At 26.5% G+C, this 14022-nt stretch overlaps 3 protein-coding genes across 7 annotated transcripts in view; 1 reads left to right on the top strand and 2 right to left on the bottom strand.

Moving 5' to 3' along the window:
* Window positions 1-180: 180 nt before the first annotated feature.
* Window positions 181-6427, bottom strand: LOC102675956 (AP-2 complex subunit alpha). Of its 3 annotated transcripts, none has more exons than XM_006615813.2 (14): window positions 6275-6427; window positions 5237-5325; window positions 4369-4580; window positions 4001-4194; window positions 3689-3920; window positions 3510-3618; window positions 2776-3419; window positions 2498-2629; window positions 2218-2415; window positions 1770-2098; window positions 1422-1690; window positions 1134-1278; window positions 640-847; window positions 452-529 (listed from the first exon to the last, which is right to left on the bottom strand). In XM_006615813.2, the coding sequence occupies exons 2-14, from the start codon at window positions 5298-5300 to the stop codon at window positions 452-454; spliced, it is 2814 nt and encodes a 937-aa protein (XP_006615876.1). In that variant the 5' UTR covers window positions 5301-5325; window positions 6275-6427. The 3 variants fall into 3 exon arrangements, with proteins under 3 accessions (XP_031366408.1, XP_006615876.1, XP_031366409.1); XM_031510549.1 differs by lacking the exon at window positions 6275-6427 and adding an exon at window positions 5954-5972; XM_031510548.1 differs by lacking the exon at window positions 6275-6427 and having other exon boundaries at window positions 181-529; window positions 5237-5300.
* Window positions 6428-6962: 535 nt separating this feature from the next.
* Window positions 6963-9173, bottom strand: LOC102676101 (thyroid transcription factor 1-associated protein 26 homolog). 2 transcript variants are annotated; one of them, XM_031510550.1, is made up of 3 exons: window positions 9113-9173; window positions 7418-7544; window positions 6963-7336 (listed from the first exon to the last, which is right to left on the bottom strand). In XM_031510550.1, exons 1-3 carry the CDS (start codon window positions 9156-9158, stop codon window positions 7084-7086), a joined length of 426 nt encoding a protein of 141 aa, XP_031366410.1. In that variant the 5' UTR covers window positions 9159-9173; the 3' UTR covers window positions 6963-7083. The 2 variants fall into 2 exon arrangements, with proteins under 2 accessions (XP_031366410.1, XP_006615877.1); XM_006615814.2 differs by lacking the exon at window positions 9113-9173 and adding an exon at window positions 7645-7821.
* A 3478-nt stretch (window positions 9174-12651) lies between these two features.
* LOC102675369 (heat shock protein beta-1) overlaps window positions 12652-14022 on the top strand; it is a 26304-nt gene continuing 24933 nt past the window's right edge. The window contains exon 1 of one of the 2 annotated variants that reach the window (XM_006615809.2): window positions 12652-13023. In XM_006615809.2, coding sequence (XP_006615872.1) covers window positions 12836-13023 — 188 coding nt within the window. In that variant the 5' untranslated portion in view covers window positions 12652-12835. The remainder of the gene's footprint in view (window positions 13024-14022) is intronic. The other variant, XM_006615810.2, reaches the window with a different exon arrangement.

Raw genomic sequence — 14022 nt, 5'->3', positions numbered from 1 at the left:
ATTTTTTTTTTTTTTTTTTTACTAAAAATACATATTAAAAAAAAAAAGGAAAAAAAAAGAAAGAAAAAAATTGTGATATCTATATTTGTTACCTTTATTCATGGACCAATAAAGTCCACCATAGCCATTATATATGTCATTTAGCTTTCTTTTCCTTTCTTTTTTTTCTTCTTTTTTTCTTTTTTTCTCATCTACACAATTCACCTTTATCATATTTATAGCAATCCTATGCTTTGTTCGTAGGATTATATGTGGTAACAATGTTTTGCCTACACAAGGGTTCAATTCTCATGACCATGTTATGAGTGTAAGCTTGGGTACAACAAATATTTCTTAACAAATAATCATCAGTATTTTTTGAACGTCGAGAGACGACATTCTTTATTGATCACGATATGTCTTCCCACGGCGTTTTAGTATATCTTAAATTAGTTTATGCCTGCTAGATCATTTAAAATTGATCCACCAGCAGGTCACAGATCTCTACTGACATCGATTCCTTACTCGAACGTACCGTTAAACGAAACATCTACAAGATATAATTTAGCAAACAGTTTACTAAATTCGTAATTTAAGAAATTAATAATATTAATAATTTAAAAAATATTTAAGAAGCTATATAAAGTATTGAAAAATTACCTGCGCTTGTTTATTAGGTTCTAAACGTAACAAACATCCAACTTGTTGTGCTCTCATATGTACTATTCCTGCACAAACGAAATTATCGGGATTTGGATCAATACCATCAAGTAATTGCATTCCAAATCCTTGCAATTTCGTGCGAACTTGTGTAAGATCCATTGGTTGTTGTGCTTTGAAAATCTTCTGAGAACGTTGTTGATTTGCTCTAAAAATATATAATAAGTATAATGAGTATACATATATATATATATTTAATTATTATTAATCAACATATTATATATTATTATTAATCAACTATTAGATTAAATTTTATAAAAATAGAAATAAATATATATTACAAAATTATACATTACAAAATATATATTATAAAATAAATATATATTATAAAATTAATTATACTGCATCGATATATAATGCAGATATTTTAGTTAATAAATTAGAAATTTTAATAAATGAAAAAAAAAAATAAAAATAGGAAATATTTTACATACCCTCCAAGATTTTTCCATCTTGCAAAGAATGATTCTCCATTCATTTCTGTGGGTTCGAAGAATTTGTTGATAGTTAATGGTAATTTCATTGTTATCTTTTGTGGCACATTGTTATAAATAAAAGAGATAATCATGCTCGGTGCATCTACATAAAAAAAAAATTTATATAAATATCTAGTTCTTCTTATATTTATAATACAAAATTAATAATACATCAATATATATATATATTACTATATATATTAATATTGTTTGATCTTTTTTATATTATTATATAATTTATCGTACCGCTATAATCATCAATACATTCTGCGTTAATCATTTGTTGTATTTGAGCTCCAGCTTCTAACACTGGATCGACTGGCTTTACTTGTACTGCTAATTTTTGTTGATTTTCTTCAGACCAAGATAATTGAGGTTGAAAACTATGAAGAGCATATTGAGTTTTGTTTCCATAAAAAAGACCGACTCGTCCTAAATTTTGTCTGAATTCCGATTTTACTCCAATTTGAATTAATTCACTTTCAAACAATACACCATTATTTTTACACACAAATCTACAAAACACAGAATATAAAAATTAAAATAATTTTCTGTTTAAATTTTTTTCCATAAATATCTTTTATACCAACATACTTCTTAGGATTATATGTATTTTGGGCACCATTAGTTGCGACTTTATTTGGCATATTATAAATATCTCCTAGTACGTCAAGTAAAACTCCAGTATTGCTACTTGGTTGAGAAGATGGTGGTGTAGAAAGACTTAATAAATCTGCTGATGTATTATTAACAGCTCCTGTTACACTACTAGGAGCTTCTGCATGATGATTAGTATTTGGAGCTGGACTTTTACTTTCTCTAATTTCATTCTCTGGTACTCGACCTGGTTTCTTCCTTTTCAAAACCGCAAGAATAGAAGATTCTCTTTCTGGAAATGCTGGCATTTCCTCTAAAACTGTAGCCTATAAAAAGAATAATAAATAGTTATAGATATGTATAGAATTATATAAACTTTGTTTCTTTTTTCTTTTAAGAATTATAATATATTTTTTAAAAAACTAATTAAAATTAATTTATTTACCAAAACATCACTAGAAGCGATAATGCTCAATTGAAGATATTCCGAAGCTCTTTGTTGTAACTCTGCATCTGCACTGCGTAAATTACTATGTTGTCTAAAGACATCTTGAATTTGACTTCTCATTTCAGGAAACAGATTAACAAATTTAATATATGTCGAAAGTAACAATGCACGAGTCATTGGAGAACATAAATGATACTGAAAAATAAAAAAAAAATCATATAAATATTTAATGTACAAATTTTTAATTACATAAAGATATACAAAACTTACTACTTACTTTGGAATGTAACAATTGAAACTGAACAGCTGGAGAAGATCGTTGATCACCAGCAATAAGATTTCCAAATTCTCCAAGTATATAACCACCAACTTTAACCATATTTTCATGGCAAGCTGGTGCTTGTAAAGCCTAATAAATATTAATATTTAATATAAAAACTTGATTATACAATAAATTTTATATAATAAAAAAAATATACTTTTTTTTTAATTTATATTAAAAATATTATGATAATAATATATATACTAATATAATTATAAATTTATATTATTTACCTCGAAAACAGTCTTTGCTGCATATCCTTGTACATCTTCTCTATTAATAACGATTTGAATAACTCTGTACCATACTTCTTCCGAAACATAGTCACCAGCTATCCTAATGAGATTTAAAATGACATCAACGTACCAAGTATAATCAGTAGCATACTTTTCGGCTAAAATCGCTACTTTAAGAACCATTTCTTCTCTAATGGAATAATCAGCAGTTTCAAGATAATTCAACATTTCTTGAACTATTTCTTCAGCATTGCTTTTATCACACATAGCATATAAAAGATCGACAGCCTGTTGTCTAACAGATACATCTTTTTCCATTTTCATAGAAAGAATAACAACTTCTTGATGTTTCTTTACAGCTTCATGTGACAATTCTGATGTAGCTAAATGGCACATGGATTCAAGTGCTAAATAGCGAAGATTAGTTTCACGATTAGATAGAAACTGACCAAGTTGATTACATGCTCTGACTGATAAAGGCAGTTCACTGTCATTATGAATAATTAAACTAATGGCTTCAAATAACACAGCATTTTTTGCATTTGAATGTTGCACCTTTTTTGATTTTGGTGGTTCTTGAGCTTTATTTAATATAGTTTCTAGACATTCATTTAATCTACCTCTTACTCCTGGGTCTTCAGCTATTAGAACATTTAAAAGTATAAAAATAAAATATTATTATCTTAATATTTTTTCTTTATATTATGAAATTTAAAAATTATTTAATTTACCAGGTGGTGTATAATTCTGTAATAATCGTAAAAGTTTAACAGATAACCATGGTGCTGGCACAAAATAATATGTATAATCCTGTAGATCTGTATAACTTGATGTCACAATCTATTGAGATAGAATAAAGATTAAAAAATTATTTTTTGATTATGAATCAAACTAACAAATTATGTCATACCCTGCTCAATCTTGAAACTGCTAAACTAACACATCCTTTGTATTCGTCTGGATTTCTTTTTACTAAAGCATCTATTAAAGATGCAGCTGCTGTAACAACACCAAGATGCTGATCATTTAAAAGATGAACTATGCGTGATGTCCATTCTCCACCAGGAACAACATCTGGTGCAGTACGTAATAATCGTAATAAACACAATGCTGCACTTTGTTTTACAACATCCATAGTATCTCTAGGGAATTGAAAAATAATTTATAATTATTTTAAAATTTATAAATAAATAGTAAAAAAACAAAAGACATTTATACATACCCAGAAACAAGTAATTTTGGTATTTCATTGCCAAAAGCTTCTGCCATTTCTTTACTGCCAATATTTGCAATACATTGTAATGCAAGATTTACATGAATTGGATTTCTTGATGCAAGATCATTTTTTATACTTTGAATAATTAATTTAATAAGATCACTGTTTGTATTTACTAAAACTGATATGAAAAGATAGCCCTAAAATATATAATGCATATATATTTATATTTATATATTCATTATATATTATATTTATAAAATTCAAAATATTTTAATAATAATGTATATGTATAATGTATCATATTTATTATATCATATATATAAAATCATATTTATATATTTATTAATTTTTTAAAAAATTGTAACACTCACAATTTGTTTTTCTGAATATTTATTGGATGAAAGTAGATTAACAGCCTCCATGTGTCCAAAATCAATATCATGACCAAGTAAAAAAATAAAAAGAAGCTTACAAACATATTTCTTTTTTTGATAACCATCAAGTGTCTTGTCTCCTTTAAATTTACTACGAATATTTGCCAACTCTTTGTTTATTCTCTTAATTTCTGCTTCTTTGCTTTTACCTAAAAAAATAAGAAATTAATAGATAAAATTTATAACTTTATAATATATCATTTTAATATTGGTAATATATATATATATATTGAATATAAATAAATATTATATATTATAATAAATATTGTGTAATTTTTATAAAAAATTATAATGGCTGCATGCCATTTGGATTGGCATCAAAGTATAGATGTATTGATTTGCTTTATAAAAGTCAATTTCTTATTCTAGTTGTTATATAATTATTTATTACATTAAATAATAAAAATATTATATATTTAAGATCCTTTTTTTATATATTATTTTATTTATTTATATATTCATATATAACTATTTCTTAAAATAACTGGTTTTGACATTCATTCATTATATTATGCCAAGTATTACATATTAGTGTTTGAAATACAAGCTATATCAGAAAGATAGGCTTGTATCAGTATTCCGCCCCCTGTCTCCTACTCTTCAATACTTTAAATATATGTATGTGTCATATTAATTTCAATGGCATCATATCTCTTAATGAAACATAGATTAAAATTTTAATGATTCAAAAATCAATTTGTATTTTTTATCAAATAATATAACGCATATATATAATATTATTATATATAAAATGCAATTAATTTTTAAAAATATATTTTTAAAAAAAGTATATCTTTTAGCTCACAATTTCTAATATCAGAAATAAATACAGCCAGACCACGCATGCCATCTCCTCTCACAGCCGGCATCTTGTTTTGGTCTATTTCAAACCACCTGTGAAATAAAATCAATTTAAAAAAATTTGCTTTCATATATGAGATATTTTAATAAATTAAATAAAATTTTCATTGAAGTATAATATTAATTTCTATCTATAAGAATTATAATTTTTATCATAATTATAAATTTTAACTTATATAAATGTTTATAAAAAAATAAAATATACAATATTGTTTTTGTAAATAAATATTCACAATTTTGAAACAATATTTAATAAAATTGAATTTAGATGTATAATAATATTAAAATATATATATATATATATATATAAAAGTCAATAAGATTTTATATCACTGGGTTAATATCAAGCATTATAATATTATAATTTATGAAAATTTATATAAAATTATAAATATATGATATTATTTAATAACATAAAATAGATACATAGAGAAAGATTCAAGAAAATAATCTAAATGATATTCGTTGATTAAGAATATTCCAATAAGCTCTTTGGTCCCATAAGCAAATTTAAAAGAATATCCTCTATATTATACTTGTGTTCAATATTAGTCAATGAAACTAATATATTATATGAATATTAGAAACGAGAAGAATAAATCGTATAAAGTAAAGGTCTATTTTGATGTTCGAAAGAAAAATCGAGTGATTAAGCCGGTACCGCGTCCTAGATTACGACGACAAACAGTTTTTGACAGCAGTGGGGTGCAAATGCTGATAGTGATTCTCATTACGCGGAATTATTTTTGAGAATATGCCCAAAAATAATAGCACTTTTCATTAAGAAATCATGCGAAAATTATCACATATCGATCGAGCAAATAAACAGAAAATTTCGAAAGAATAGATAAGTCGAATAATGGCTTTTTGTCTTTCATGACCTGTCGTACGGGTGGCGAGTACAATCACTGTAACTATGTTTTTTGAGGAAAAATGTTATCTGCTACACATCTTGATTATCGGGTCAGTTTTAAGTACATACCGATCTGGGTTAAGATAACGTTCACGCACTGCTCGGTCACGTAGTACTCCGTATGCGTGAAACTATTCGCGAGTCGGTGCCAGAGATTTCGTGGCTGTCGCCATTTGCAACCGTTGACTAGCTGACGGCTGCCCGTCAAATGCCACTACGCTTGCGCGATAAGTGTTGCGCGGGCAAATTTGTATTTTAAATTCCATACAACTTCATCGATCGTTTATTTTTATGATTATACTTACATTTTCAATCTATGTTTAAAAAAAATTGTAATTATTATTATTGTTATTGATTCTAATGTAATGTATCACATGAATATTTTATTATTATAATATTTTATATTATTTTTTAATAATAGAATATAACATTTTAATCTTTTTATAGTGATAATTTAATATTTTTTAATAAATCATTTTTTAATAAAAAAAAAATTATAGAATTTTATATATAGGATTATAAAATTTTTGCATTGATATTCTAAGTAATAAGGTTACTTAAAATATAAAGAATATTGCAAAATTAAAAAAATATTTTATAATTTATATATAAATCATTAAACATGACGATAAAAAAATGTTTTTAGGAATTTTTAAAAAACTAATATCCTAACATTTCATTTTTAATTCAATGAAAATAATAAATTAACTTGCATAAATATTAATACTATTATATATAAATTGTTTACAACATATTATTTATAAAAAGATTTCAATAAAATTTATTTGTCATTATATATACATGTTTATTAAATAATCAAATTTATTGACAATAATTTTAAAATATTTTTAAAAACAACGTTATATCTTTTTAGAATATTATTTTGATACTTGCTGCTGTATTTTTTCCAATAACATTTCTAATCTATCTTTCATTACAGGTTGTCCTTTTTTTGTTTTCTTTGAAAGTTTTTTATATGTTTGCATCCTTCTTTCTTTATAATTTTTAAGCGCTTCTTCTCTTTCTGTTTTTATTCGTAAAGCTTCTTCTTTTTGTTTCTTTTTTTCATCTTGTTTACGTAGAAATTCCTGTTTAGCCTTGTGAAAAGCACTTAAATTTTTTGGTTGTGTCCTTTTAAAAGATAAAGTTCTTTTTAATGATTAATATGAATTTTTTAATTTATTTTTCATATAAAATTTAATAAATACATACTCATGTTCATTTTGATCATCGACTTTGGAAGCAAATGACTTTTTTACATTTTGTTGTTGGTCTTTATCAATCTGTTTGTAAAAACCTCGTAAAACAGCTTTCTTCCTGCGTTCCTCCCATTGATTAACTGTAAGTAATACAATTAAAAAAATTAAATAATATTCACAAATATATTGAACCTAACCTATACATATATTACTATGTTATTCGCACAGTTTGAAACATACTTTTATATTTGTTACTATATTTTTTCAATCTATATTGTTTTTTGTTAAATGGTTTTTTTTCATTGTCTATAGTATCTGACTGTTTTCTATCAGAAATATCTTTTATATACTTTTTCATGATGACAAACTTTCTAAAATATCTTAGTACCGATATTGAACGTAAGAGGGACTTAAAATCAATATGTATAGAACATTAATTGAAGATATTTAAAATGAAATTCATTTTTTCATATTATTATATTGATTATTATTGTTCTATTTATTATATATTTATATCAAAAATTAAAAATAAATTTAGAAATAAAAAATAAATTAGAATTGAAATAATTTTTCATTGATAGTTAAAGTGAAAACATAATTAAACAATGGTAATATATATTTTTTTAATATTATTCTTCATAATTTTATTTATTGTTATCGTTATTTAATCAATGAAATATAATCAATATATATAATTTATTTTTGTATCAATATTGAAAACTTTAATAAAGCGAATAATCACAGATGTCATATCACATGTATAAATGTATAAGGAAAAATAAATTATAAAAGAATTATACTTGCACAATCATGATTATATATGCACTACAGATGTTTGTCATCATATTACGTATTATTAGTTTATTCGTGGCAGTGACATTGGCCATCACTGCATTTAGGTACTGACTTTTTTTTTAAGCACGTGTATCATAACGAAGAATGATTCATGTTTTCTAATTTTGATAATTAAAAAAATATATATTTGATATTCGCAAAAGTTCTTTTTCATTATGTTTTTCTCTAAAATATAAAAATTTATCTTCAAAAATTATAAACATTTATAAAAAATTTATATTTCAATGATTATAAATAAAAAAATTCTTGTAATTAGAATTTTTTTAAAAAATAAATTATCTTTATAATATATTTTATTAATATTTAAATATCTATTGAAATCATTATATTTTTAAATCATATACAAAACATAAAACATGATTTAATAAACAAAAATAATTTGTATTGAAAATTTATTCGGGATGTTTCGTTTATATAGCAAATATAAACGTATACAAATGTTATAAGTAATTGCAGTCAGATCGTATTGCAGACTCACATAGCGCGAATGTTACAACAAACCGATTGAGATCATATTTCATGAATTTGCAAAGAAATTGTTGAAAACTGATGTTACAATACTTCTAGAAATGGTTAGAGAAAGAATATAATCGGGAAAAAAATGTAAGCTTTAAGATCCTAAATATTGAAATTAGATTTTATTATACGTGTAAATTATTGCGAGATTTCATTCACTGAATTAGAAGATTGTGAATATGAAGATTGAAGTTAAAATAATCTGAATGAAAGCTTAACAGTTTTGTTGAATTATTTTTGTCCGACTGTTAAAGTAAAAGATGGATACTATGATATCAGACAGTGACATCATGGCGCGTTAACCTTAAGCCCCATTTGTCCACATGTCAGTACTTACTTAGTAGTGATGCGAAATCGTCGTACGACCACATCAACCTCCTCATTCAATCTAACAATAAGTAAGCCAAGTACAAATGACTATTAAGTGCGCATTGTCTGCTCGCTACTGAAAAATTGAATGAAATTACTTTTACAATTCCGTCAGTGTCATTAACATCTAAATATTCTTTCTTCGGCAACAAATTGTTTGCGATAAATCTACGTTTGTATTATTTTTTTATATAATTTAAAATTACTACAATTTAAAAAAAAAATCATCAGTTAATACCTTCTTCTTTCTTTTTAAATTTTCAATATTTGAATATTTATCATTTTTTTTTTTTTGTAATTGGAAAAATTTAACATAAAGGAAGAGAAATAATATCAATTCGCACGATACCCTCGACATTGAATTGTCGACAAAGAATGACGGTCGAAAGGGTCGAACGGGTAAAGAATTCAGATACGATCGAATTTGGCCTCGGATACTATAGCTCTCTCTCGGACTTCGTCAACTATTAATAGTCAGTGGCGTGTGGTGAAGAGAAGTGTACTATCTTTTCTACAATCTCCGTTGTTTTCTTCTGTATATCGCGCTAGATACATATAATTGGCTGGCAAACGGTTTCGGTTCTGTCTCTTGTCTGGCATAACAATGTAATTATTCAATAAATTACTTTAATAAATTAGATTTCTTAGACACGTGGAAGTAAAATCATTTTTTGATGCGAAATTATGAGATACATTTATTTCTTCTTTGATATATTTCCCCTTAGATAAATATTACGTTATATACTCAATTTTTCATGCATTTATAAATAAATTATAAAAAATAAATTTATTTTTACAATGAATGAGAAAGTGTTTTTAAATCGCCATTTTCCAGAAAAAATTTTTCTCAATAATATAGAGCAACACGTGTATACGTTACATAGCGAACGAACGTAAGATCAATCCATATTAGAGACCATTGTGACGCGTTTTATCGATCAGTGAAACACCCACAAAGGTGACGTCATATTAACCACGTTCTCCCACGCAAAGAGAAACTTAAGCATTTCGTGGACGTTTGAAAGAACAAGGAAGAAACGAATTTCGTTTTCTTGAAGTTCGAGACATCGTCTGGAGGCTTGGATAGTTTGACATTGACACACTTCGTCATCAACACCAGTCTTCTCCGTTCTCTTCTACAATATATTTACTTTTACCGCGATAAATTTTAATATCACTAGTCGTGGGGATTTTTGTTTTGGATTTTATGAAAACAAAGATTATTTTGTCAAATTTTATTCACCTGTTATTAAAAAATTTCTTTAAATAACGAAGAATATTATATTTATTATACTTTATTCAACATTTGAACATACCTCTAATATGTAAATGAAGACTGAAAAGGGAATAGAAACGAAGGCTGCAATCCCATCTTATTTATTTTCATTGCCTATTGGTAATCACGCCTACGATTTCGTGACTCAATAAAACTGACTAGATTTTATCATATTAGGAAATTTTTATCAAGAGAATGAACTCATCATTCTTTTTTTTTCAAATTATATTATTCGTCGATCCACATTTGTGAATCTGATCATCTTCCGCGAATTTTCTAAATAGATTTATACAATACAATACGATATCATCGAATATTATTATTACCTTCGTCGAGAAAAGGGTGTGATTCAATCTTCCCCCGATTGGTTTCTGTCTAACTATATCGTAGTTATCCTTACATCGTCACGTTGACGGATTGCGAGAAAACATTCCACACTGTTTGATTCATCGGAACTCGTCGACGAGTACGAAACCGGCAAAACTATTTATGAACAATAAGGAGGCGTTGTGATGCGTCTCTCCATTCAGTTCGGCGCGTGTGACGCGGTGCAACGTGCGAAAATAGCAGTCGGCATCATTTGCACCAGTGATTTAATGCCACGAAAAAAATCTCACGTAGTTCCACGAGACGTAAACAGAAAGTTATGCATGTAGTAACCGCGGCCTTCGGATCTCTCCTGTTGCCCAAATTAAAGCACCTGAATGTTCACGCGTGATTAACAAGAATGTAGAGCGACGCGTATGAGGAGAAAATGGAATGTAAATGATCGTCACGCGTGATACGATTGCGATGAGGGGTTGGATTGGTGTATGGAAAAAAAAAAAAAATGTTGTTGGAAGAAATATCATTCGAGGAGAATTTGTACTGGATAATTTGAATTGTTCTGCGAAGTGAACCGCACAAAATGCGCAAGCGAGTTTGTTGAAGATAAAAAATAATAAAAAATAATGTTGAAATGGTTTTTTCCTCTATAAAAAAAAAAAAGAAGAAAAAAAAATGATGTGTAAAATATAAGAAACGCATTTTGTTTTTTTTAATAGTTCTCGAGAAAATGGCATAATAATATTTTATGTTGTTCATTTTCTACTCACTCGTGTCGAAGAATAATAATTGATAATTAATTCATAACGATATTTCTTCAATTTGTATTTAATTTAATTTAAAATAGTTTTTTTAAATTGTAGTGTAGCTTCTTGTTTGAGAAATATTTTTCTCGACTTTAATTTAATGTAATTAACATTTAATTTAACAAATATTATTGAATGAGAGGGAAATAAAATATATTCATCGATAAAATGTCGTTAAATATAGCAACTATTAAAGATTAAAGTAAATTTACCAGAAGACAAATCTGCATAATCGGGTCGACATGATAATTGACATCTTGATATTTTCACGAGCAGTGTTGATTTAAAAATATCCTTGATTCACCATGTAATCTAATCATTCAATTAATATCGTGCAAAAAGTTTAATTATCCGTGAATATTTTTCATTAATAGCTAATAACATTTTATGATCATGATGTAAAAATTCGAATTTTTTATTATTAAAAATTTTTTTATTAAAAAATTAATCTTTCTAGAAAAAATTGCATATATAATAAATTTTTTTGTACAAGTATTTTTATGTAATGATGAGGAAATGAAATTTTTCGAAATTTGATACCGAAATCAAATCTTCTATCCACACATGTATGCACATCTTTGACTTAAAGACAATCAATAAGGAAATGATCATATGATCATGTATTAGTCATCATCTTTCATATAAAACACAATATAACAGATAATTCGAGTACGGAATCATAATCTAATCGCCCACTGATACTTTTTATTGTTAGATCATATTTATTAAGAAACAATGTGTGCTATGTGTATAATAAAATATAAAACCTAAAATACTTTGTATTATTTTATAAAATAGAACATTGATGATAATATAAAATTTATATCTTTTCTTTTATTATTTTTCTACCAATAATTTTGATAAAAATAGAAAATAATATAGTTTATAAATAAATAATAATAAATCTAATTTATAATATTTGTATTATTTGCAAATATTGTATCAAACAAATTTTTTTCGAATGATTTAAACTTCGTGAAATTTCGTTCTCGGTTTAGACCGCGTGCACGAATCCGAGCGTTTCCGGAAAATACCGAGCAATAACGAACTCCTACGAACAGTTGAGGGACAGCGTCGCGACAATCGCGACTATTTAAGGAGGATTCGGTGAGCCGCGCTCATTCTTAGGCGAGACATCGTGTAGTACGGTTGTACGTGATCGAAAACGATATTTGTAATAATCAAAATCGTTCGCGACAGCAGTGCTTCTTATTGATATATAAGCTCGTACATCTTTCAGTGGCTTTTGGTGTAAGGAAACACAAGTGTGACCTATACAAAAATCATGGCTGACAGTGGTATCAAGCGTAATATTCCTATCAAGCTGGGTGACTTCAGCGTAATAGACACCGAATTTTCCAACATACGGGAACGCTTCGACGCCGAGATGAGAAAGATGGAGGACGAGATGTCACGATTCAGAAGCGAATTGATGAATCGCGAAAGCAACAACTTCTTTAAGAGTACTACCAGGTATGTTGCTACCGGCGTTGCTGCCGAGACGCACCTAACCTTTTAACACGCGCACGACCGATACAATTACTCTTTTGCTTCTGGATTTTGATGAATTTCTGAAGTCGAATTGTTTTCATTTCTTTCGTAATAATAAATATTATTTGAAATATAAAATAGAATATTTAAAATTTTCAAAAGAAATGTGAATAAAATGATATGAAACAAAATTATAAATTGTAAATATAAGATGACAAATATAAGATTGAAAATTAAACAGAAATTTCGAAATTTAAATGTGTCTTACATTTCCGTTTACATCTGGGATTATAGAATCTTTTGTTTACATAGTCACAACACTGTTATAAATATAAATTATAACACGAATATAAATGTTCTTTCCAGTATAATTTAGCATGTCAAGAAATTCGTCATAATTAACAGTTAAAGATGATTGATGGTTGTGAAATTAAATAAATATATATCAACGCTGCAAAAAAAATATTTTTATTTTTTTCTAATGATATTTATTCTCATTATTTATCTCTTGCGTTTTCATGATTAAATATTTATTCCTTAGATAAATAATAAATAAACTCGATCGATGCTGCACTTTTATATATAATAAGAATATATGTAATAAGTTTTCCGTGAATTATTATCGTTATAAATATGAGTTCAAGTTATCTGATCGATTGAGGCGCAAAATTGTTTTTCAAGTCAGCTGATAAAATCAATTTTATTACCGATCAGGAAATTATAATAAATCATGGTACAACAATATACAATTTCATAACATAGAGAAACATTCATTCGTAATATATAAATTTTGAATTTTGAATTTAAAGATGTTTATAAAAATTGAACAAATGCTGAAATTAATCGATCAGTCATTTCAAATCAATTAACAAATCATAAACATTCATTCCATACTCCAGGAGGCGCAACAACATCGGCCATTTAATTTTTTTTGTGAATCCATGTTTGTTCGGTTGCACAACGAGTGTTGATTTTTAGCAC

This window comes from Apis dorsata, unplaced genomic scaffold (assembly GCF_000469605.1).
Source record: "Apis dorsata unplaced genomic scaffold, Apis dorsata 1.3 scaffold_236, whole genome shotgun sequence".
Taxonomy (NCBI): Eukaryota; Metazoa; Arthropoda; class Insecta; order Hymenoptera; family Apidae; genus Apis; species Apis dorsata.
This window is presented reverse-complemented; position numbering and strand designations above follow the sequence as displayed.

Coding starts and splice junctions, on each gene's coding strand:
- LOC102676101 (XM_006615814.2), bottom strand. CDS start 7,762: ATGAAAAAGTATATAAAAGATATTTCTGATAGAAAACAGTCAGATACT. Junction 7,545..7,644: donor ATATAGTAACAAATATAAAA/GTATGTTTCAAA, acceptor TATTACTTACAG/TTAATCAATGGGAGGAACGC. Junction 7,337..7,417: donor GATGATCAAAATGAACATGA/GTATGTATTTAT, acceptor ATCTTTTAAAAG/GACACAACCAAAAAATTTAA.
- LOC102675956 (XM_006615813.2), bottom strand. CDS start 5,300: ATGCCGGCTGTGAGAGGAGATGGCATGCGTGGTCTGGCTGTATTTATT. Junction 4,195..4,368: donor AATATTCAGAAAAACAAATT/GTGAGTGTTACA, acceptor TATATATTTTAG/GGCTATCTTTTCATATCAGT. Junction 1,691..1,769: donor AATACATATAATCCTAAGAA/GTATGTTGGTAT, acceptor TGTGTTTTGTAG/ATTTGTGTGTAAAAATAATG.